The sequence below is a fragment of the Pygocentrus nattereri genome, chromosome 13 (genome assembly GCF_015220715.1).
Source record: "Pygocentrus nattereri isolate fPygNat1 chromosome 13, fPygNat1.pri, whole genome shotgun sequence".
NCBI classification, from domain to species: Eukaryota; Metazoa; Chordata; class Actinopteri; order Characiformes; family Serrasalmidae; genus Pygocentrus; species Pygocentrus nattereri.
Window position 1 is genome coordinate 24,575,116 of NC_051223.1, and position 21,961 is coordinate 24,597,076.

At 38.4% G+C, this 21,961-nt stretch overlaps 1 protein-coding gene across 1 annotated transcript in view; it reads left to right on the forward strand.

Annotated features, from left to right (window-relative positions):
• The window catches only part of ccdc57 (coiled-coil domain containing 57), a 22,668-nt gene extending 1,363 nt beyond the window's left edge, over positions 1 to 21,305 (forward strand). Inside the window, 20 exon segments of the mRNA XM_017710990.2 lie at positions 859 to 1,319; positions 1,703 to 1,811; positions 3,148 to 3,249; positions 3,355 to 3,512; positions 3,598 to 3,672; positions 3,957 to 3,996; positions 3,999 to 4,162; positions 5,753 to 5,911; positions 7,579 to 7,741; positions 7,954 to 8,079; positions 12,767 to 12,950; positions 13,148 to 13,339; positions 13,604 to 13,704; positions 14,333 to 14,533; positions 15,090 to 15,146; positions 15,367 to 15,586; positions 16,166 to 16,302; positions 16,689 to 16,817; positions 17,011 to 17,191; positions 20,704 to 21,305. Coding sequence (XP_017566479.2) covers positions 922 to 1,319; positions 1,703 to 1,811; positions 3,148 to 3,249; positions 3,355 to 3,512; positions 3,598 to 3,672; positions 3,957 to 3,996; positions 3,999 to 4,162; positions 5,753 to 5,911; positions 7,579 to 7,741; positions 7,954 to 8,079; positions 12,767 to 12,950; positions 13,148 to 13,339; positions 13,604 to 13,704; positions 14,333 to 14,533; positions 15,090 to 15,146; positions 15,367 to 15,586; positions 16,166 to 16,302; positions 16,689 to 16,817; positions 17,011 to 17,191; positions 20,704 to 20,885 — 3,078 coding nt within the window. The 5' untranslated portion in view covers positions 859 to 921 and the 3' untranslated portion in view covers positions 20,886 to 21,305.
• The last annotated feature ends 656 nt before the right edge of the window (positions 21,306 to 21,961 follow it).

The following is a 21,961-nucleotide window of genomic DNA, read 5'->3' on the forward strand; positions in this document are numbered from 1 at the left end:
ATGGTAACTCAACTTCTAATTCATTTCTTATGTGTTTTACTAACTACAGTTTCTGTATTCGTTTGTACAATAACCTATAATCAGCAGTGTGTCACTCCGTGTGGTCTGCTTGATTTTGTGTAAAGCTAGCTAACGTTAGCCGTTTAGGCTGTGGACAAGCAAAGGTTAACATTAGCACAACAGAGCTAACTAACATTAGCTAGCTGGCTAAGAAGCTAATCTGTGTAGTAAAGGACTTTCATTTACCGCATATTTACCGGGTAGCCAGTTAGCTGTGTATTGTAATACAAGGCAACTCAGTAGCCTGTTTACGCACGAATACTGGAAACGGAGTAGATGCTAACATCTCCTGCACTGAAGTGAATGGAACTGGCTAGCGATAGCTAACGGAAGTTTGCATTCGATGTAAACGTAGCACCTAAATCTAAAGGACTCTGTACATGACTTTCAAGCTAGCTATCATACCGTTGTACGATCGTAAATCAGGAGTAGGTTTGCTTGCCGCATTATCTGCTCACCATAAATAGGAAGGTAGCTTAGCTAGTCTAACTATGCTTTGAGCTGACAGTCTGTCCCAGTAGCTCACTGTAAGTCATTTGATTTACTGTTCCCAGTCCTACTAGGTTAGCAGTAAAATCCTTTTTAAAAGATTTAAAGCTTCCAGCTGCAGACACTGAGTGATGTGTTTCATTCCATGACTAAATACAGAGATGCCACTTCTTGCCACAGCATGACTTCTAAAACGATTTGAATACCTAACTAGGTTCATTTTTAACAAATACTGTGTGTTTTATTGTCATGTATGCATTATTTAGCCCCTTAATCATTTGGTGATTTCCCCACTTGATGTCTTTACAGATTTGCCTATACTTTGAGCTCATTCATAGCAATGTTGTGATATTCAAGCATTAACCCACAACAATGCAAGGCTCTGGGGACCTTGAGGCTCAGCTGGCCTGTAAGGAGAGAGAGTGGAAGGAGCTGCAGGCCCTGCGTATCCAGCAGCTGGAGACGGCACTGGCTGAGGCCAGGAGTCAGCTTTCCAGCCAGAGGGAACGCTTCCAGCGCTTGCGGGATGACTTTCAGTATAACCTACAAGTGCTGGAGGAGAGGGACAGGGAGCTGGAGCGCTATGATGCAATGTCTGTTCGTGTCCAGACTGAAGACAGTGTCCGGCAAAACGAGCTTAGTGAGCTGAAGATACAGGTAGCAAAACTCCAGGATGCCCTGGGAAAGGTGAGGAGACAGAATGAAGATCTGCTGGCACAGTATCAGAAGCGAGGAGTGGAGCATCGTCTTCAGCTGGAAAGAGTACAGACGTGAGAAATGTTTCGCTATAAAACATCATGACTCCAAGATGTTAATTCATTACAAACCTTTTTTCGGCTGGTTAAATATTATGTTGTTTGGTATAAGGCTGTTTACACAGAGCACTGGACATTGCTAAAAGCAGTTACACAAATACATTGAATTTAATACAATTCTCACTGCAATAAAACTAAGCATTAATGGTTTTGAACAGTGGTAAACAGCAAAGGCCACCTATATTAAATCAGGGAATGTCCAGTAAATGTGTTAAGAACAGTCTAACACGTCTCAGATGTCTTATTGACAGTTATGTGAGCACTGTGTTATCAGTTTGATTAGATGTATTAATACGACCCCAGTTTATGACCCTGTAGGTTCTACTCTTGTTATGCAGTGTGAAGGATGATGAGATTCAGCGGCTCCGTGAGGAGAATGAAACACTGACACGGGATCTTCAACGGCGAATCCAGGAGTCGGAAGGGGAGCTGGCACTGCAGAAACAGGTTCAGCACACTTTGCCAACAAGCTCATAGACTCTGGCTTTGCCAGAGGATCTAGACATAGTAATTATAGTAAAACAACTAAAGAAGTTTGGTTTGTGCCTTAATGAGCTAATTTTCAGTTTGTGAAACATTTAGTATGGCAATTGGCCCATCATGAAGATGGTGAGATTATTCTTCTCTGACTATTCAAGAAGTTTTCAAACCAGTAACTGTAATTTAAGATACTGATTTAACTTTTATCAATTAAAAAGTTTAGACTATGGATGTCATGTCTAGTGTACAGTTGTCTAGCCTGCAGGCAGCTGCATTTCAAGCCATTGTGTAGTATTTAAAGTAAAATATTTGACTCAGAGGACCTTCCAGCTGGCAGTGATCCTAGGTTTTTATTTCTGTGGGTTGCTCACAAGATAAATTCTGATGGGAAGCTGATGACAGATCAGACATTAAGTGGTTTAGTTGAATCAAACATGATATACTGTGTTTGCTCATGCTTAGAATAAGTGTTGTGTTATTTGTTTCAGTGCAGTTAACCTTTGCCATTTGACTGCTGTGCCAGGAAATGCTGAGTTTTGGTCAACAGCTGCTCATTCACTGTGCTATTTCTTTTGTGGTAGTCCTATAGTCCATCTAGATACTGGATAGTGGCCTGATACAGGACTGGGTCAAACACTTTAAAAATACATATTCTGTCCTGTATTATTATAAACCTGTATTATAACCTGTACAAATATTCATCACATACTATCATAACAATGATAATGACAAAGTAATTTTAGTGTTGTTATTGTCAACATCAGCATGAATCTAGGGCCTGACCGGCATGAATGTTTTGTGGCCAATACTCATATCGAATTTATGAGGCTAAAAATTCTGATAACTGATTTAATTTAACGTGCACCTCAATCTGCATATGCTCGAGCGACATCTCCAAAGCAACACATTTTCAGCTCACTGTAATGAAAATACAGCAGTCACTTAAACAGTACACAACTACTAGAGATTTTTAAGATAGAAAAATACTCCACTTTATTATTAGTAGTGTTCTTTGTTTTTATTAATCAATATTTTTTGAATGCTTTTTGGAAATACTGCACAGCTTAGTTGACTGCATTGCATACTATGTAGGGAAAAATTTCAGGAGATCTAATAATATCCAATTTGAGTCAGTCCCATGTGCTTATTTTAGACTGTACACTCATTTGAAAGGTCTGCCATTCAGTATGCTTCAGGCATATGTTTAAACACCTTTTCCCACTTTTAATTAAGTATTTAAAAACATACAGCTGTAGTGATATGAAATAGTGTGTAACTGGTTGCTTTGTACCCTGCTTATCAGGAGATGATGGCAGACTTCGATAGCGAGATAAGAAAGCGGGAACATGAGTTCAACCTGAGACTGGATGAGATGCATAACATTGTAGTGTCTCACGAGCTTAAGGTAAGAGATTAACAAGCATCTTGCACTAAACCAATTAGTCTCTCTCTCCCATGTCAAGGCTGTTAAATGCAAATGATCGTATACTTATTAATGATCATTTAACAGGTGAAGCTCCTGAGCAAAGAACTGGAGGTCCATGCCCAAGCACACAGCCAGGCTACTGAGGCCCTGCAGGTGTCTGAGCAGCTCTGTCAGCAAGCTCAGAAAGAGATCATGCACAGAGACTGGGACCTCAAGAACACAGCTGCGCTCAAAGACTCTAGGTACTCGCACCAGCCTTGTGCATGCTACAGCATGTAAGATTTCATGAAGAATTCGTTCACTGAGATACATGCTGTTGTCTTATAGGATAAAAGAGCTTGAGGAGAAACTCAAACAAGTGGAAGACAAACATAAAAAAGAAGAAGAAATCAACAACAGAAAGTAAGACTACTGGTCCACAAATTTATCTCACTCAAATGCTCTCTAATACAGAAATAAATGAATTATATAGCATTTGGTGAATTTTGGAAAATAGAAGAATGATGCATGGAATTAATATATTTGTCTTAAAAAGGAAAACAATGTAAATCATCAGAGTTGGTCATGTAGAGGGCATGAGGCCCACCATGGTAGATGCACTATAAATAGTTTTGTGCTTCAGGGCGCGCATGTTTTGCTGCAGTGAAGTGATTCGTAGTGTTCTGTGGTGCTGTTGCTGACTGCAGGCACGCAGAGCTGGAGCGGCGGGCTCGAGAGGGAGAGGAGAGGCAGCTGTGGGGGCCATTAGGGAGGCTCATGCCTGTGACTTGCAGGAGGAAAAGAGAAGGGCCATAGAGCTCCAAACCCAATTGGACAGACTGGTCCTGGAGCAGGAGAGGCGAGAGAAGAGCCATGAAAATGACCTCCAGTGCAGAGAGCAACAGATACAGGAGTAAGACCTGGGCTCTGTTTACACTTGGCCTTAAAATGTATCCCGGATGTGGATTTTGTACACATTTAAAAGACAAATGTAACCATGTTTGTGATCAGGATGCGCTCAGATTAACCTGTCCTGAACCTGAGGTCACTGAGCACACATTGTAATTGGATCTGTGTGAAAGCACAATACAGCAAGCTTGGCTACAGTCACTGCGTAATGTCACATACACTCTACGTACAACTTGTTTGGATATTTTTGTTATCCAATAACAAATTTTGTTAAAAGTTATTTTTAGGCAATTGATGAGGTATTTAATCAAAGGCTTGTGAAAGCAAAAGCTGTTTGCTGCCTCTGATGGGCAGTGCAGTTCTCCTCTCACCCATATTTTTCTTTATTTCTGTGCTTCATTTGTCTGTCCTTTCATTCTCTGTAAGTGCAATACCTGAAGCTGCATCACAATTGTAAAATGTTTTATAATCCAGTAAACATAGCATAGCTTGTTGTGCTCTGCCACTATGCCAGCCTGATTTAAAATTGAAATATTGTATGGTAGAAATGAAATATGATATCTGGATTCAGATCCTACATTGAAAAAGAAAATTAGAAATTAATAATACAAGGCTAAAATAATAGAAACAGCTTTATCATACATAATTGTATTTGCAAATAACAAGCAGGAACATATGTTTCAATACAAAAAACAGGTGTTCCTGGCAAAATATTATAAATAACTCAAGACCAAGATATTTAACATCTTATTTTATTTTTGACCTTATGTCATAGAGAAATATTTGCAAACTTTAGCCAGTGGACCAGCTTGGCCATTATGGTTAAAAAGGGTAAATCAGTGCAAAAATCTCCAAAGCAAGTGACTGCACAGGACACAGAGTCTGTATTTTGAGTGGCTAATAGGTAGTTTGTATGCCTGGTTGCACAGGCTCTTGAACACTGTTCATGTAAAACAAATTTTCAGAGCACAAAAATCTAAATCAGTTATCTCAATAGTCGAAGCACATTAGTGTTAGTTTGCAAAATGTAGCAAAGAAAGGAAATTAATCTTTTTTTTTATTGATGTGGTTATATATGGTTATTCCATTGCTACATTAAGGACTTAAATGCCCTGCCGTTTCATACACACACTGTGCTGAAGATGGGCTACTGACTTATCTGTTCATGTTGTTGTTTTGAAATGTCTGTTAACGAGCTTCAAAATGCCAGTTTAAGAGCCATGTACAGATTGTGTGTGTGATGTACTGTAATGTTAACAGGCACTTGCTGTTCTCTATGAATGCAAATTGACTGGGAGGAAGAGTGTGGGTGTCCCTGAGAACAGCTATTGGAACTTGACTCGTAATTCAAGCCCTAAAGTATCAAAACAGATTTGTTATTTGTTTATGATGAAGCATTTATGAAATATGCCTATGGCAGTAACACAATTAATAGTACACAATGGTCCATCATTCTGTGTCAGTCTCATATTTACAGACTGTGACTATGAGGTAAAAGCTGACCTTGCACTTCCAACAGTAATTTTGTTCATAGCTGGGAGGGAATTGTTAATCTGCCTCATTATCATTCAGACAATCTCTTGTTGACTGAAAGGCTCCGAGCACAGCTGGAGAAGATGCAGGCTAGCTGGGATGCTTACATCACGCAGGTCTCCAAAGAGACGGTTGCCAAGGACACAGAGCTGCTGTCAGCAGGGGAAAGAGAGGCCAAAGTGAGAGCAGACCTACAGAAGTGTAAAGAGGATTTGGAGAGGTGAGTGGTCACAAAGGACCCAGACTAATCAATACTTGTGGTAGGTGACGACATTTATATTGATTTAAATCCTGCCTTTAGGCCCGTGCTGCCTATCAGGTGTATGTGAACAGCCCTCTCCTGCCTCTCTGCCCCTCAGTCTATCTGACCTGAACGATTATTTAAAGCATGCATGTGCGCTGTCAGAAAAAAGGTGGTACCCTCAAGGGTACACCTTCAGTACCTTTCGTCATTGTCATCATATTTCATTGACTTCATACATCTTCCATACTAATTATTGTTCTATTTTAAAAAGGTCTACAGTTGGGCCATCATTGTACTTTTGATTGTTAATTTACCATGTTTGTTCTTTGATGAACAAAAATATACCTGTATATTACCTTTTTTCTAACAGTGTAATAAACAGCGGACATACGCAGGAGTATCTGGTGAGCCAGGTCAGGTCAGTTAGTCAACTAGCTTACAGCATCTTTGCAAAATGGAAAAAAAGAGGAGTGAAAAGTGGAGGTGTGAGAAAGAGCAAAATGTTCTCAAAATAAATATCAGCAAGGAGCAACAGGTGAGTGGAAAAAACCCACCTGAACTCACATGTGCTCTCTGACATAGCACTCTTCTGCTGTAGGATGCTTCCATGTATCAACAGCTGCAAAATTAAATCCACCACCGACCAAGATGATCTCTATTATACATTTTCAGACTGGACCTTAGCTTCTTAGCACAGCCATGTCCTTACCACTGATTTTGCACAAACGCAACCCAAAAGAACTGATTGTCTTACATTTGTGGTTCATTGTTGAAAGCATAATCCTGCCTTCTGTCCAGACCTAAAATTCAGACCATGAACCTAAAATGCACTCTAACCTTTACCGGTGAACTTAATGTGACCTTCTCTAAACTTTTGAATGCACATGTCCAACTGTTCAATGTTTCAGTACATTTTGCACAACTTGCTGTTGTTTAACAAGGAGCTTAACGGCAAGGTGGTGGTGGTGGTGGTGTTACAGTGTGGGCAGGTGTGTCTAGTCAATACAGAACTGACCTACACTTTGTGAATGGTGCAGTGACAAGCCCATACTACTTGAATAACATCATTAATCCAGTCATTGTGCCTCTACATGAACAACACAGGCCTAATTTCATCTTCATGGATGACAATGCTCCAGCTGCTTGAGACTGGGGTACCTCAAACCTGCACTTTCTCCAGACATGAATCCCATAGAAAACCTATGGGATCAGCTGAGTCGCAGTGTAGAGGCTCGTAACTCTGTACCCCAAAACCTCAGTGACCTGAGGGCCCTACTTGCATGATATAATGTCACTGTAGTGTGAGTAGTGTGTGTGTGTGTGTGTGTGTGTGTGTGTGTGTGTGTGTGTGTGTATATATATATATATATATATATATATAAAATATTTTAGATTGGACCTACTTTCCTGGCCTGAATAATAATTACTTACTTCTTGATGGTAAACATACAGCAAACCAAAAACTGGAGAAGTACCATAATAGTTATTAATAACATAACAAAATGTTTTATATGTTTTCCTGCATGAGTTCTGCTTGTCTCTGTACTTCACGTGTGTCACTTCATAAAATACATTTCATAAGGTCAATCTAGTCCATTTGCTTACTCAATGAGACTTGAGTAAAACTGATGTGTTGTGGTCAGGTATAAGCAGCAGTTGGCCAGTGGGATTCAGAGAGAGCAAGCTTTGGAGAAGAAGCGTGTGCAATTGGAGCTGGATTGGGAGCAGCGCTGTGAGAAAGTACAGGCTGAACACTACCTTAAGAGTGAGGAGCTTATCCAGGGTCTGACCCAGGCCAGAGACCAGGTGAGCTGAATACCATTTAAGATATACATAAGCAGACTAAAAGTCAACCAAGTCTTTCTGGCTTGAGAGATGGTCAGCAAAGATGAAGCTGAGAATAATTGAACACTATGCAACTGTTTTGTAAATAGAGGCCACCTATTATGAATCAATTTATGGAGGAAGAAATTTGTTGTTTATGTGTGTCTTCATGTTCTGTATGGGTGTTTCATCAGGTGAGCGCTGAACTGAGGGAGAAGGAGCGAGAGCTACAGGAGACAGTTTCTTTGCTGAGGAGTGTGACTGTAGAGAGAGACCAAGCTCTGCGTGCAGCCAAGCTTGTGACAAACACAGTTTCTCAGGTCAGACCACAAAAAGGCATTACAAAAGCATGAAAATCAAGGTTAACTGAGAAATTTGAATGTTCCAGCACAAAGCTCTCTAGTTCCCACTTCTAAGCATTCACCTAACTGTTTGAGATAAAATAAAAAGGGTGCTCTCTGTAAGCTACCACTTGCTTGTTGTTGTTTTTTTAAATAGTTTTTACTTCAAGTCAATAGGTTAGTTTTTTGTTTATTTCAGAAGTACCTGTAGGATGTGACAATTCACTGTTAATATAGCACCAAAAATGTACACAATTTGATCAGAAATCTTGCACAGATTGACTCGAGTACCTCTTGTTATCATTTCTTGTTTTAAGTGACATCACAAAATTGCAACATGGGAAGCCAGAGCTTGAGAACAAGTTTGAGTAACAAGAATTACAAGCATTCAGGGCTTCTCAATCTCATCCGTCTCAAGGCCATTCTATTTAGCTCTCAAAAGCATGAAGGCCCATAAAAAAAACATATTTTTTACTTCTCATGTGCCACATAGTTAAGAATTATGACCTGAACTATAGTTTAAAAATCTGGGGCTGTGTTAGAGAGACTTTTTAACTCTTATCTGAGTAGTCACCATCCCTGCTGAAAAAGAACTCTTAGAAACTATTAGGTTTAAAATCTAATAACGTTGCTTTCTAATGGAAATTGGTTTAATGGTTTCCAATAGAGACAGAAGTATTTCAGTTTTCAATTAGTATTAGCTCATTTCACAGTGTGCTGCACTACAATCCCCAGCATGCACTGCAATTTAATGAGCTTTCTGACTCTTTTACCCTGACCACAATCTGTGGGACACCAGTTGCCTAGTTCCATGCCAAGTGCCTAATTCAAGTGAATAGGTAGGTTTAAAAGACTGAGCTCCTGGGGACATTTAAATGTTGAATATTTCAAGTGTTCATGTAATATTTCAAGGTCTACTACAAGTGCCTTTTTAGTGTTGATATTTTTGAGTATTTTTAATAAACAGTGTTCACGTCAGTTTATAGTAACGTAAATAAAAATGAAATGAAACACAGGCGTTCTCTGGCCCACAGATTTGTTGAGATTTTTTAATGTGGTCCTTTTCATGGTTGAGTTTGCCACCCCTGTTTTACATTGTAATATCTACCGATTATAAAAGCCAAACACATTACAAAACCATCAGGAACCAATAGAAACACTTAATGGTTTCTATGGATTTTTTTCAGATGACAAGTTAGGACTGAATTTAGGACAGATGCTATTGCAGTACAGTTCCCAAATTCATAATCTTATCCTTACCTCAGATAAGAAAACAATATTACAGAAACATTCTAACCAGACAGAATTTCCTAAATACCATTCAAACTTTCAGACAACCCCAGAGGCGTCTTAATGTCTGTTTTAACCATCTGTTTCTGTCGTTTTCTGCAGTGACAGGCAGCATAGCTCACTATCACTAGCATAATGACATTATATTTGCTTTGGCTAATGAGTTTTGACTAAAGGTTTTGTTTTATTTGACCTATTTCACATCAGTAACAGTTGCTAGCTGTCTGGCTAACTAATGTGATTATTTCAGTTACATGTTTAAGTTTCAGCTCTGCATGTATGGTTGGTTGCCAGGTAACAGGCACGATGGCTGATTGGCGACTTGGATCGAGTAAGTTAAGATTTTCAGATATAAGATAAAATGCTACAAGACAAAAAAAGATTTGTAAGTTGAGATGAGATTTGCATCTGTAATACGAATTTGTGAAAAATCTTATCTTGACCTGTCAGGTCTTGTGGTAAGTCAAAAAGTTAGGAAGTTCTATAATATCGCCCCAAATTAATCTTTTTTTTAGAATGTAATGAAAGGGAAATGAAATAATTGAAATGAGCATCTATTTTTCCCTGTTATATAATCTTACTTTGGGTTTAAATGTTTTGTTTTCATTTTTCAAACTCATTGTTGATATAAAGTCTGAAATTTTCAGCACAGCAACATGCAGTGTGTTCCACTGAATGTACAGTATCAGCAGATTAGACCAGCGTGACCTTGTTTTATATCAGAAATTGTTTGAGGGAGTTGCTTTAGGTACTGTTGTTGTAGGTCTTGAGTTATTATTGTTTACCATTTAAAACCGTTTTCTGTTCATTCAGTAAAATTTTATTTAGCACTGATGAAGTTATTTAATCTTGACCACCGGAAGGTGTGCTACTACAGCTATTCGGAATGATGCCAGCACATTTAGCAGAGGTCAGGGAGGAGGCCTGCCCGATATCATATCGCCTTTCTCAGCTGCTTTGTAGGTCATTTATCATGCAACATTTTACAGGTCTTTAAATATCGTGTCAGCAAGGGATGCTTTGACACTAACAGAATGTTTCTTTGAAAGTTCACGGTAGCTCTTGTGAATGTGTTAAGGAAAGGTTGTATTATGATATTGCAACTTACTCATTTTAGAACAGCTGAATTGTCTCATGTATTAACCCAAACTCGCAGTTTGGCAAGCTCTTGTGTGACCCACTTCTGACCTAAATGTGATCCGCTCAGTGCAGCACTGTAGTACTGTAATTATACACACATTCACCCAGCTGAGAGACCATGGAAACGGTCCTAAAAGAATTTAGTGGTCATACAGACATGGAGGAGAAGAATAAAAAACAATTGCTGTCTTGACATATGAACGTTTTGAATTACCTGATGACCTGATTTTAGAAAATTTTCTTTGCTGGTTATTTCTTTGCATTGTTAATTACTGTTTCATGAAAGCTTATTAGAAGCTACAGTATGTAGCTACAGTATGTAGCACAAGTAGTGTGTTCTATAGCATTCTCAAAAGTTGATCAGCAGTAGTCTACTGGCATTATCCCTTGTTACCTCAGTCCAGTGATATTTTCATGTTTGATGCAGAAAAAGCCGGTTTTTAATTTAATATCCATTAGTGAATTGACCTCTTTAATTTCATAATCCAACTTTACTACTCCAACCATAGTTCCTCAGGGCATAAAACATGTTTCCCTTAAATGTTTACTTAGACTATAATACATGAGGTTTGTAAGACAAGTTTGTCACAATATCTTAAGATGTCTCCTTGAGTGTGTCAATTCATTTTTAAAATGTTAAAATTTCCAGTATTAGTTGCATTTAAAATTAAATGTAAGTTTAAAGCAAATAATGTATGCACATACAAAGTGACATTAAATAATAAATTTATATATTTCAAATGTTATAAATATAGCATGTCTTCTCCCTCATAGACTATATTTTTAAATATTTGTTTGGTTTGTAGTTTTAATCAGCAAAACAATAAAGCATATTTTCATAGGTTGACTAAAATGTAAGCTTTAAGTTTAAGTTATGTTCAGAGTGGTCTCTGAATCAGTGTAGTTGATTGGAAAACAGAAAATGTTATTGTTATGGATTATTTTTATTGATTTTATTACAGCCTAAGACTGAAATGGCTTACCAGGAATCACATGCACAATTCGTGTAATGATATCTATGTGTCTCCATCTAGTGGCAGTTCAGACAGTTAGCGGTCTTAAACTGGTTACATATGTGTTTACAGCTGACTTGGATGTATACTGGTAAAAATTGAACATGTATGCATAGACAGTTTCTAGTTTATCATAAATGATGATTATATTACTGTATCACTGAGCACCAGAATTGAGCATATTCCCATTTTGCAGTTCTCCTCATTGCACATCTAACAGTCTGAGGGCATGAGATTATATGCTTCTTCTAGCTAGCTACAGGACAGTTTCCCAAGGGTTATCTTACTTCTGCCCTGATAAACACACTTGATTTTTCATGGCAAGAGGAAATAAACTAACCTCCCCACCCAAAGAGATCATAGCCAGTTTCTGACCACCTATAGTAATGAAGTTCACAAACGACACGACAATAGTGGGCCTAATCCAGGATGACAATGACCTGCACTACAGAAAGGAGGTAACCCTTCTGGTTGACTGGTGCGAAACCAACAACCTGGTCCTGAATGTCAAGAAAACCAAAGAGATCATCGTCGACTTCAGGAGGAGCCAACCCAACCTTACACCACTCTTCATCAAGGACACAGCAGTGGAGATAGTCAGCAAAACCAAATTCCTGGGGGTACAGATGATGGACACTTTGACCTGGTCCACTCACACTGAAGCTCTGGTCAAAAGAGCTCAGCAGCACGTGCACTTCCTGAGACAGATGAAAAGAGCACACCTCCCCTCTCTGATTATAACCACCTTCTAAAGAGGCACTGTAGAGAGCATTCTGACCAGTTGCATCCGTTGTTTGAAGCAGAACAGCCAGGTTCAAAAACAGCTTCTTCCCACATGCCATAAGACTGCTGAACTCTAAATAAAATGCTGCTCCAATTATTTTGTTTTTGATTACTTCATATCTGGGGAGCTCCAGTGCAATACACTCTTGTACATATACTTATTTAAAATTTATTTATCTGTTGATTATACGTATGTTTACATATGCACTACACTTTGCAATACATAGTACTTTGCACTACATTGTGTTACTTTTTTTTTTTTTTTCCTGCACAGTGTAAATCTGAATGACAAAGTCTGTCTAAGTCTAATGGGAATCGAACTCAATTTTTTTGCCGAATGCACAACTTGAGAGCCATGTCCTCAGTTTATTAAACATGCTGTCTGTAACAAGTCTTTGTAACCAATTGTTGAATAGTCTGTGTTTATTCTTTTCCCTCAGGCAGCTGGAGAGGAGAGCAGCAGTTTCCCCTCAGAGGAGATCAGACGACTGCAGCAGCAGAACAGCAGCCTGAGGGAGGTGGTAGCTGAGATGAGGAGGCAAATGGAGACCCTTAGCAGAGAGGTTCCCCCAGCTCAGAACCCAGCCAAGACGCTGCATATTGACACAGCACCCAACACTTCAGGTACTAGCAATTGTGCCTGTCATTTAAAGTTTAGTTTGACAGTCAGATTTCAGTGTTAACAATACAAATTAATTGAATCAACATAGTCGCACAAAGTGCCTCCTTCTCTGAAAAGCCTTAAAAATAACACCAGCATTGTTTCAAAAGACTATGTTTTGTCTTAATGTTTTAAAGTGTTAATGTTTTTTTTTTTACAGGGACTGTGGAATACAACCAAGCCCTGGAGGAAGAATTACAGAATCTGAAGGCTAAATACAGATGCCTTGAAGACCAATTAGAAAAGGCCTCTAAGACAACTAATCCCATTGCACCTTCTGCACCTGTGCTCCCTGTTTCCCCTGACAACGCCTACCTTCAGAACCACATCAGATCACTTAATGAGACCATAGGTGACTTTCACAAGTCTTAGCTTCTTTTTGTCCAACAGCTGAGTCTGCAGTCATTTCAAATGCTGTGACTAATTCAGGAAGTATTGATGAAATAAAAAAAAAATTGGCTCACATACATTATGGACTATCACATGTTATAAAAGGTTACAGTATGGCCTACAACTATCCCTTTTCATTAAAGCAAGGATGAATTTTTTCCATGTGTTTCAGAATTTGTCATTACTTTGGTATGAACAAATTATTACAGATAGTCTCTTTTGGCAGGTGGACTGCGTGCTGAAAAGGTAGCCAATGCCGCCGCTACGAAGAAACAGGAAGTAAGGCTGGCCCACTTGGAGTCTATGGTGGCTCAGCTTATGCAGCAGGTACTAATTCATTTTCACTATCTGATATATATCTTTCTATATGTGTTGCCTACATCAATAACCCTCCTTTGGATTTGTTCAACAAGCACACTGTTTACAGAATGCAAATGCGAGCTAAGTTAATACTGACTAATAGGGATGGAATTTATGGAATGCCGTTTAGACCACAGTAGTTTCTTAAGCAAAATGTTATACAACGTAGACCCGATTTCTGTTCTCCATGATGCCAGAGTCATCTGTGGACGAGGGTTCATGAAAGGACAACTGATCTTGCTCTCATTTTGCGCTAAATAAATGGTCTCATATGTGTGTGAAAGAAAATACCAGATTTTGATGACTGCTTTCAAATAGTTTCATTATAAAAGGATGGATGTACTTTTGTAACATCTTTATGTTTAATACGTTTTTGAACAGTATAACGGTTCATGTATAATGAAAAACATATTTTCATTTTTCTTATGAAGATGATATGAATAATAATACAGCATTCATATTTCTGATGTGTGTAAAGCCCACTCCCAACAATGTGTATCATGAAAACAATGAAATTCTTGACAGTTGTCTACAATTTGCATTGTCTGCAATTTGGAATGTAACCTTTCAATTACTGCCTTATGCTTTCTGCTAGTGTCACTCTAGGCAGATGGAAAATGAGGGGCTACGCTTGGAACTGGCCAATCAAAAGAGAGAGGCAGCAGCTGAAGAGACAAGACTGAAACAACAGTTGTCGGCCATAGAGATGCAGTTGGAGGAAGTGAAGAGAGAAGCAGAAGAGTATCAAAAAGGCAGCCTTCTTCATAACCTGGAAACAGTTGCTCTCGGCAACCAGGTGAGGATAAGATATAGCATTGTACACGTCTGACTCCGTATGTTTTAAACATGATTTCAGAGCCCCCCAAATTATGAGTGTTATGTGTGGTCATGTGGCAATATTATTGTTGCACTGTCAACAGCCTTAAGCCATAGCATTATTCTTGCTTTGAGATGATCAACAATGTTCATGCTTAATTGTCCTGCTGTGTGCACTCAAGAAATGTGACACCTATGCTTACATGAAGACACATTCACTCAGATACTATTCTATATAAAGATTTTTTACATTAAAATGCTCATCAAAAATTGCTTTTGGGCACGCCCACCTTCTGACTTTTTTGCATGTTTGATGCCTTTGTATTGTTAACTCAGTTTCATTTGAGGTAGACACAGTTCTAAGTGGTGCTAAGACCGTTGATAGTTGTAGAAAATGTGGCCAAATATTTTTTAAAGAGTGTCTTTTTTTAAATATAAATGAAAATATTGTCTATTGGAAGATGTTAATAGTTTTATGGGCTATCACCATACCCTAGTGGAGTATACATAACCTAAGTGTGGTATCTTTTGAGCAGGTGTCTGCACTGAAACTGGACATTGCAAGCAGGCGAGAGCCCATTGTACTGGAACAGGTAAACCAATTAAAATGGAACACATAAACATAAGCCTTGGAGAGTGCTTGAGAGTTTGAATGTTATGATAAATAATTAAATAATACTCTTTTTTTTGAGAGTTATGGAATGGTAGAAATTGATTCATCACACTGTCATTTGTCTTCCTAAACGGTAATGGCTAGTGTTGTTACGGTATGTCTGAGTTTGCTAAACTTTTGTAGTTCTTTGGTTCGTCTAGAGTGAGATGATGAAACAGCTTCAGGAGGAGAACCTCAGTCTGAGGCAGCAACTACTGTTGCAATGCCATGGCAGGGAGGCTGTTGGGGGCGATGTCAGTCTGCTTCAGTCCAAACTCAAACAGGCTGCCCGCTGGATCTCTTGTCTCAGCCAGGACAAACGGCAGCTCATTGAGATGGGCAACAGACTCAGGGCTCAGCTAGTAGAGGCAGGACTGGACAGTGAGTGTTTAAATACTCTTCCCTGTGAAGTTATATCCACATCTAAAAGCCTTGAAGTCAAAGTCTTACGTTAATAGTCTATTTTGATTCTTATCTTTAAATACAATGCTGGAGTTATATAACATTAAAACAGAGAGTTGTGTGTGTGCATTAAGATTATTTACTGGCTACCTCTTAACTATTCTTTTGTAGTGGGACAGATGGGGTTAACATGGTAATTCTGCCCTTGTTGTTGTGTCTTCCACCACACTGAGCTGATCCCTGTTTTATAGGAGGATTAGCCAAATATTTCTGTTTCTCTCACTACAGAGCTCTCGCCGGAAATCCTCAGTTCTCTGTTTATTTTAATGCCTCAAAATGGTTCACATATTCTGTTTTGTTTAGAAGTAAACATGTGATGTCTAGATGTCTGTAGTAATCTAACCCTTCACACCAACAAACATCCTAACATAGTTCTACACTTTAAATATCAGTAGAGTATCTTTTTAGCTCAAGAAGTGTTTTGATTTAATATGTTCTTTTATGTCTTGCATTATTTTCCAGCTGTTACTCTGAAGTATTTCTTGTGTCTCTCATCAGATGCAAGGCATCCTGAAACAGGATCCAAACCTAACCTTAGCCTCTTGGAGAAAGAACCTCCTAAATCTGAGCCTGAAACCCAGTCACAGAGTCGCCTGTCCACCTTGGAACAACTTCAGTACAAGCTTACTTCTCAGGTGCTACAGCTAATCAGTTAAGAAATGACAAAAATGTTATTCTACACAGTGAGCTTATATTAAAATAGGCACAATGTGGCACAGTTGATATAGAGACTCAAGCTTAGCTATTTCAAATGTGCCACATGGTGCAGAGAACATACTTTTAAATGAGCTTATTGTGTAAAAGAACAGTTTCATAACTTCTTAACTGATTTTGTCATACTACTGATGCAATGTTGTTATCAGTAAGGCCACTAGAGAGTGCTGGAACAAAGGTTGTTGAACTGTTCCATCAGATGCATAAAATCATTACAAGATGCAGTATAGAATCCCTGAAATATGGTAATTTTAGGAATCATGATATTAGGTTTAGGATCTTTGGTTATATTTCATTCCACTCACAGGAGCTTCAATACGCACAGAGAGATCAGAGTAAGAAGAAACCTATTATTGTGCGCCCCCACTTCTCTGGCAGTGAGAGTGGAGACAAAGACAGAAGTGTCAACCCGTGGGATCCACCATCAAAGCTTAAGGTATTTCAATGAGATATATATATATATATATATATATATATATATATATATATGTGTGTGTGTGTGTGTGTGTGTGTGTGTGTGTGTGTGTGTGTGTGTGTGTGTAAGATATCTACATAAGACATATAGATAGATATAGAAAAAGAACATAACATTTCAGATCTTGTGTTTTTTTTTTTTTTTCTTGTGCTAGCATTCAGTTAGTAAGGAGAACATGCCCCCTATGCTATCTGAGTTCCCTGCGCATCTGGCCAGCTCTCCCCAGACCTTGCTGTCATCCGTGGGCACTGATGAGTCCCTGCGGGATGTATGGCAGATGGTGGAGCGTGGATTGAGTCCCACAGTTCTCACTACTAGTGACAATGAGGACCAAGGTGAGGCTGTTGATACCCATAGCAACATGACAGTATGTGACAAAACCTCTGAAACACCAATCTGACACTGAAGAACTAGCATCATACTATCCCCTCTTTTGTGAAACACATTTGCACTGAAAATACAGTTGGCATCTAGCATGGTTAGACACTACTAAGTCTTAGACAGCCATGACAATTATTTAAAAAGTTTTTTTTTTTTTTTAATTATCTCAGCAGTATGTGAGTTCTTTGCCACTGTAAAAATGGCTCATAAGATCAACCTAAAAAATATTTTATGTGGTAACAAGTAAATTAACTAGTTTTATTCAACCAAAAAAATACTTTGAATGAACAATTCTTTCAATCAATGTAATTTTTTGAGGTAAATAAAACTAGTTCAGTCACTTGTTACTACATGAAGTATGTTTTTAGGCTGATCTGACGAGCCTTTTTTACAGTGTTTTGTAGCATTAGAATAAATACAAATAAGCAAAAATATGGAAAATGTAATGTGTTTTTAAATTTTTCTAAAATTATTGGTATCTTGGATAGAAGAATTTAGTCACAAGAACACAGGCTTGGTTCCTGACTTCTCTGTGGATTGATTAGCCAAACTAGTTATTGGATGGCAACTATAAATTCGATTCAACTCAATATTATTGTCATTGTACAAATGGAGGTTCCAGTATAGTGAAACCGATTTTTTGGCTACTTCTCTCATGCATAAACATTAAGACAAAGAAAGAGAGCACATATAATACTGGGTTTCCTCAAGGAGATGTGGAAATGGTTACCCAACACACACAAACTACAGTGTAGTGTTTATTTGTATTTATTATAATGTTAACATTTAGTTAAACAAAATAAACACTTACTGCTCTGATAAAAGTATACACAACAGCTTCACTTTTTTCACTTTTGCACAGTATTACATGTCTGTGCCTGTATAAAAGACGACTCTCTGTGCCAGGAGTTGGAAGTAGTGTGTATTAATGTGGAAGGATTAAAAAAAGTAGCTTATCTAATTTGCTTGCTTTGCTCAATTCTGTTTCTTTTATAGTGCACTGATCTACATTAAAAGAGCACAGTTTAAATTGGTCAGATCAGGGCCAATCTGCAAATTCTTTCTCACCAATAGCCTTCGAAGCTGATGGGCCAACAGTGTAGGGCATGCTTCAAATTACAGACGGCCAGCAGTGAACTTTGTGTCTCAAGGTCCTAAAAGGTTTCCATTAGGGATGTTAAATTTTATACACCAAAGGCAAGTGTGGATGTAAGTTTTTATCTCAGCAAAGCAGAAGCATACATGATCAGTTTTTTGAAAACGGAAGACAATTGATTAAACATGGAATCAGGTGTGCTCATGTTTTGTTGAAATGAAAAACTGAAGCCACACCAGCCCTTTGCAGAAGAGACTGGACAGAATAAGCATGTTTATGATGAGATTCTGTATAAAATAACAGTAATCATGAAAATAGCATCAATAGAATTTCATACAATTTGTTCTGCTAAATATGAAATCTAAGACAATCAAACCATTCAAATAATTAATTGCAATTAATTGCATTATTTTATATAGTTATATAGTTAATCACGATCCCATTTTGTTATCCATTATGTAATAGCTATATTAGTGGACAAACTAAGATTAATGAGTATGTTTATGTTTATTACTTTCAAGAATTAATTTACACTATTTTCATGTATGCAGTTCACATGAACCTGAACGTGAAAATCACTTGAACACAGGGTGAACTCAAAAATAGGGTGAACACAGTTTCCTGTTTTTATCAACAATGTCTACTGAGAGCAACAGTGGCTGCATATTCCAGCTACTATGATTGTAGCCTCTTGCTCTCATATGGGTACATCACATCTTGTTGATTTGTCAGTGGTTATCATGCAAGCATTGTCCAGCAGTGTCTGCTGAAGGCATCCTCCCTTTCTAACACTACTGATGTAACGGGTGTCACCAAAATTAGTGCTGTATTTTGCTTACTTAAGCCTCAATAATTCACCATTGCAGTAGCTGGATATCACTTTAGTTTATTATAGAGAGCCAACAATGGAACTTGCCATTTAAAAGCTATATTTGAACAAGTTAGCTAGTCACTAGCTAAGTCATAGCAACAGTGCTCAAGCAGCTGCACTTCAGCGAGGAACTAAAGATCGAAAGGACAAACTAGAAAAAATGCATTACTTTTGCATTAAAACATTGTGGCATTATTTATCATAATCTATCACATTAATCTGGGCTAACAGACTAACAAACTACTAATAAAATCTAAAATGAAAAAAGGAATTTTCAAGACATATGCCATTAAAACTGTTTGAGAGGCAGCCAGTTTTCTAGTACTACTTTGTATTAAGTATTATAATTATTGTATTAACTGTAGCATTGGTGAATAGAAAAAAAAGAACACAGCTGGTGTTAGTTGATATATAACAATTAAACTGGCATTGAAGTCTGAAGATTAGTTTGATGATGAGTCATGTCATTCTCTCCTGATCAAACTCCATTTATAGACACTGTGGGTCATTGTTGTGACCTGTTCAGGTGATGGGAACATTTGATCACGGTGCAGAGTCGTGAGACTGATATGGCAGCATGTTGTAATATCAGTTTCACAACTCTACACTGTGATCAAACATTTGCATCATCTGTCAGGCTTTGTGCTGGCCTGGCACTGCAGTAGGTAGTCTGGACACAGGACTGACTGAATGATGTGCAGGCTCTCTGTGTGTCTAGGATTCGGCCCAACTGCCTAATTAGGCAAGTCTGAGACTATACATCCACCTTACCAACATCTTCAGTAACAACACTGTCTCCTGAAAACTTTTAATTTTTGTGGGTTCCTAAGCTGTTCTCTGGTGAACCTAACTGTATATGAGCTGTTAGGTGCCATTTCTGACCAGTTTAAACTGTCCTCATCCTCACTGAGAAGGAAGACAAGCAGTGCACTTCTCAGAGTGTGATAAGGCCCTTGTGCTGCAGATTGAAAAGATAAGGAGGACAGGTTTCATACACGTGAAGTATTGATGCATGAGAGATCGCAGGCCTACTTTAGAAATGACCTGTATTAAGAAAGAAAATGATAAAAGAGTAATTAAAAAACCTGCTGAATCCCGCTGTTGCACTCCTCTATGTCCTTAGTAGGGTAAATCTGATACCCAAATAACACGTGCTAAATCGTGGTCCTGTGGGGGTCCTGACCTTTGAAGAACAAGGTAAAGGGGGCTAAAAATTACACTGAGAAACAAGTGCACTGTAATTGTAGACCTACAAAGTGCACCTACTGAGTGGACCTGATAAAATGAGCAGTAAGTGTAGATTTATAGTAAGTGTACTTAATAAAGTGGCCAGTAAGTATATATGCTTATATGTACCTTGATATATATGATACTAGATATTAGTATAACAATATCTTAGCAATGGTGCACAAATTCTTCTAATCCAGCAGCTCACATGTAGAACTGAGCAGAGCATGAAGCCACTGGGTTGCTTAATTATTCATATTTTATATGTACAGCTGGTGCTGCATCAGTCGGAGGTCAACAAGACACACAACTGGGAACACCAGTTGGCATTCAAGGCTTCAAATCACTGGTCCAGGAAGGGAAGAAACAAGCCAGGACTACATCTGAACCTGTTAAAACGATAAGCCTTGCTCGTAAGAAAGTCAAGATTCGAAATTACAACATTAAAGACTGACCTGCCTCATACATCGCCTTTTGATTGTACTGTTCCATGAACTGTGATCCTGACTTTATGCCATTGTTCAGATCTTGTTAAAATACAATTTGGGGAAAGCAGGTATTATTTGTTTGGTTTGCATCATGCCTTCTGTTAAAAGTAATGTAAAGTAGGGAAGCTATACCCAGTGATATGTGTACAGCTCCCTTTATCTTGAAAATGTGACATCTTAATAGTGCAGAAATGTAAATAGTGAGTGTTAAAAATAGTGTTAGATCAGGATATGAATTGTAAGTTTCAGATAAGATTTTTTTTTGTACAGAAATGGGTAGTGATATATATAAAATGTATTATTATCTTTATTATTTATTTTGTCAGCTTGAACATATTGAGATTTTTTTTTCCCCGAAAATAATAAACTGTTCTTTTTGTACTTCATACCTGTGTGATGGATTTGTGTTTTGCATGGCCTGTATATGTAAAATAAGGTAAGAGTTTCACTTTTGAACTCGAGTAACCCTCAGCAGGCCAAGCCCTCTGGATTACATCACAGTCTGTGCTTGTCTGGTACAGAGCTCCGCCCACTCTCTGTCATCACCTCACCCTACATCCTAGCAACGCCCTGCATTCATCGTCATGGACCAGTCTCACACACCTCCACTCGCTGATTGGTTGGTTTTTACTTCTTCGCTAACTGACAGGATTTTGTGCACAGCCTTCCCACGTGTCTCATCACAAAGCGCACTCTTCTTTCTCTTTTGGACCATTTTAACCGCGTAGTACTTCATTCTTTGCCATTTCAGCTTCTCTGTATCAAACATACGACCAGTGCGCTGTTTATGTGCACCTCCATGGCCACCTACGCTTTTCCCCATTACACTGGCTGCGCTTATAATGACTTTAGATGGATTATATTTTCAGCAGTTTGAATCAATTCTATCTCTCTAGCATGCGGTAGAAAACAAGGTCACTGTAATGAAAAGTAGTGAAATTAATAAAAAAATGACTTCAAATGTCTCCAAAATAAAAACGGATAGGCTCCAGTACCCCCGCGATCCAGAGGGAGAAGCGGCTTAGAAGATGTGTGTGTGTGC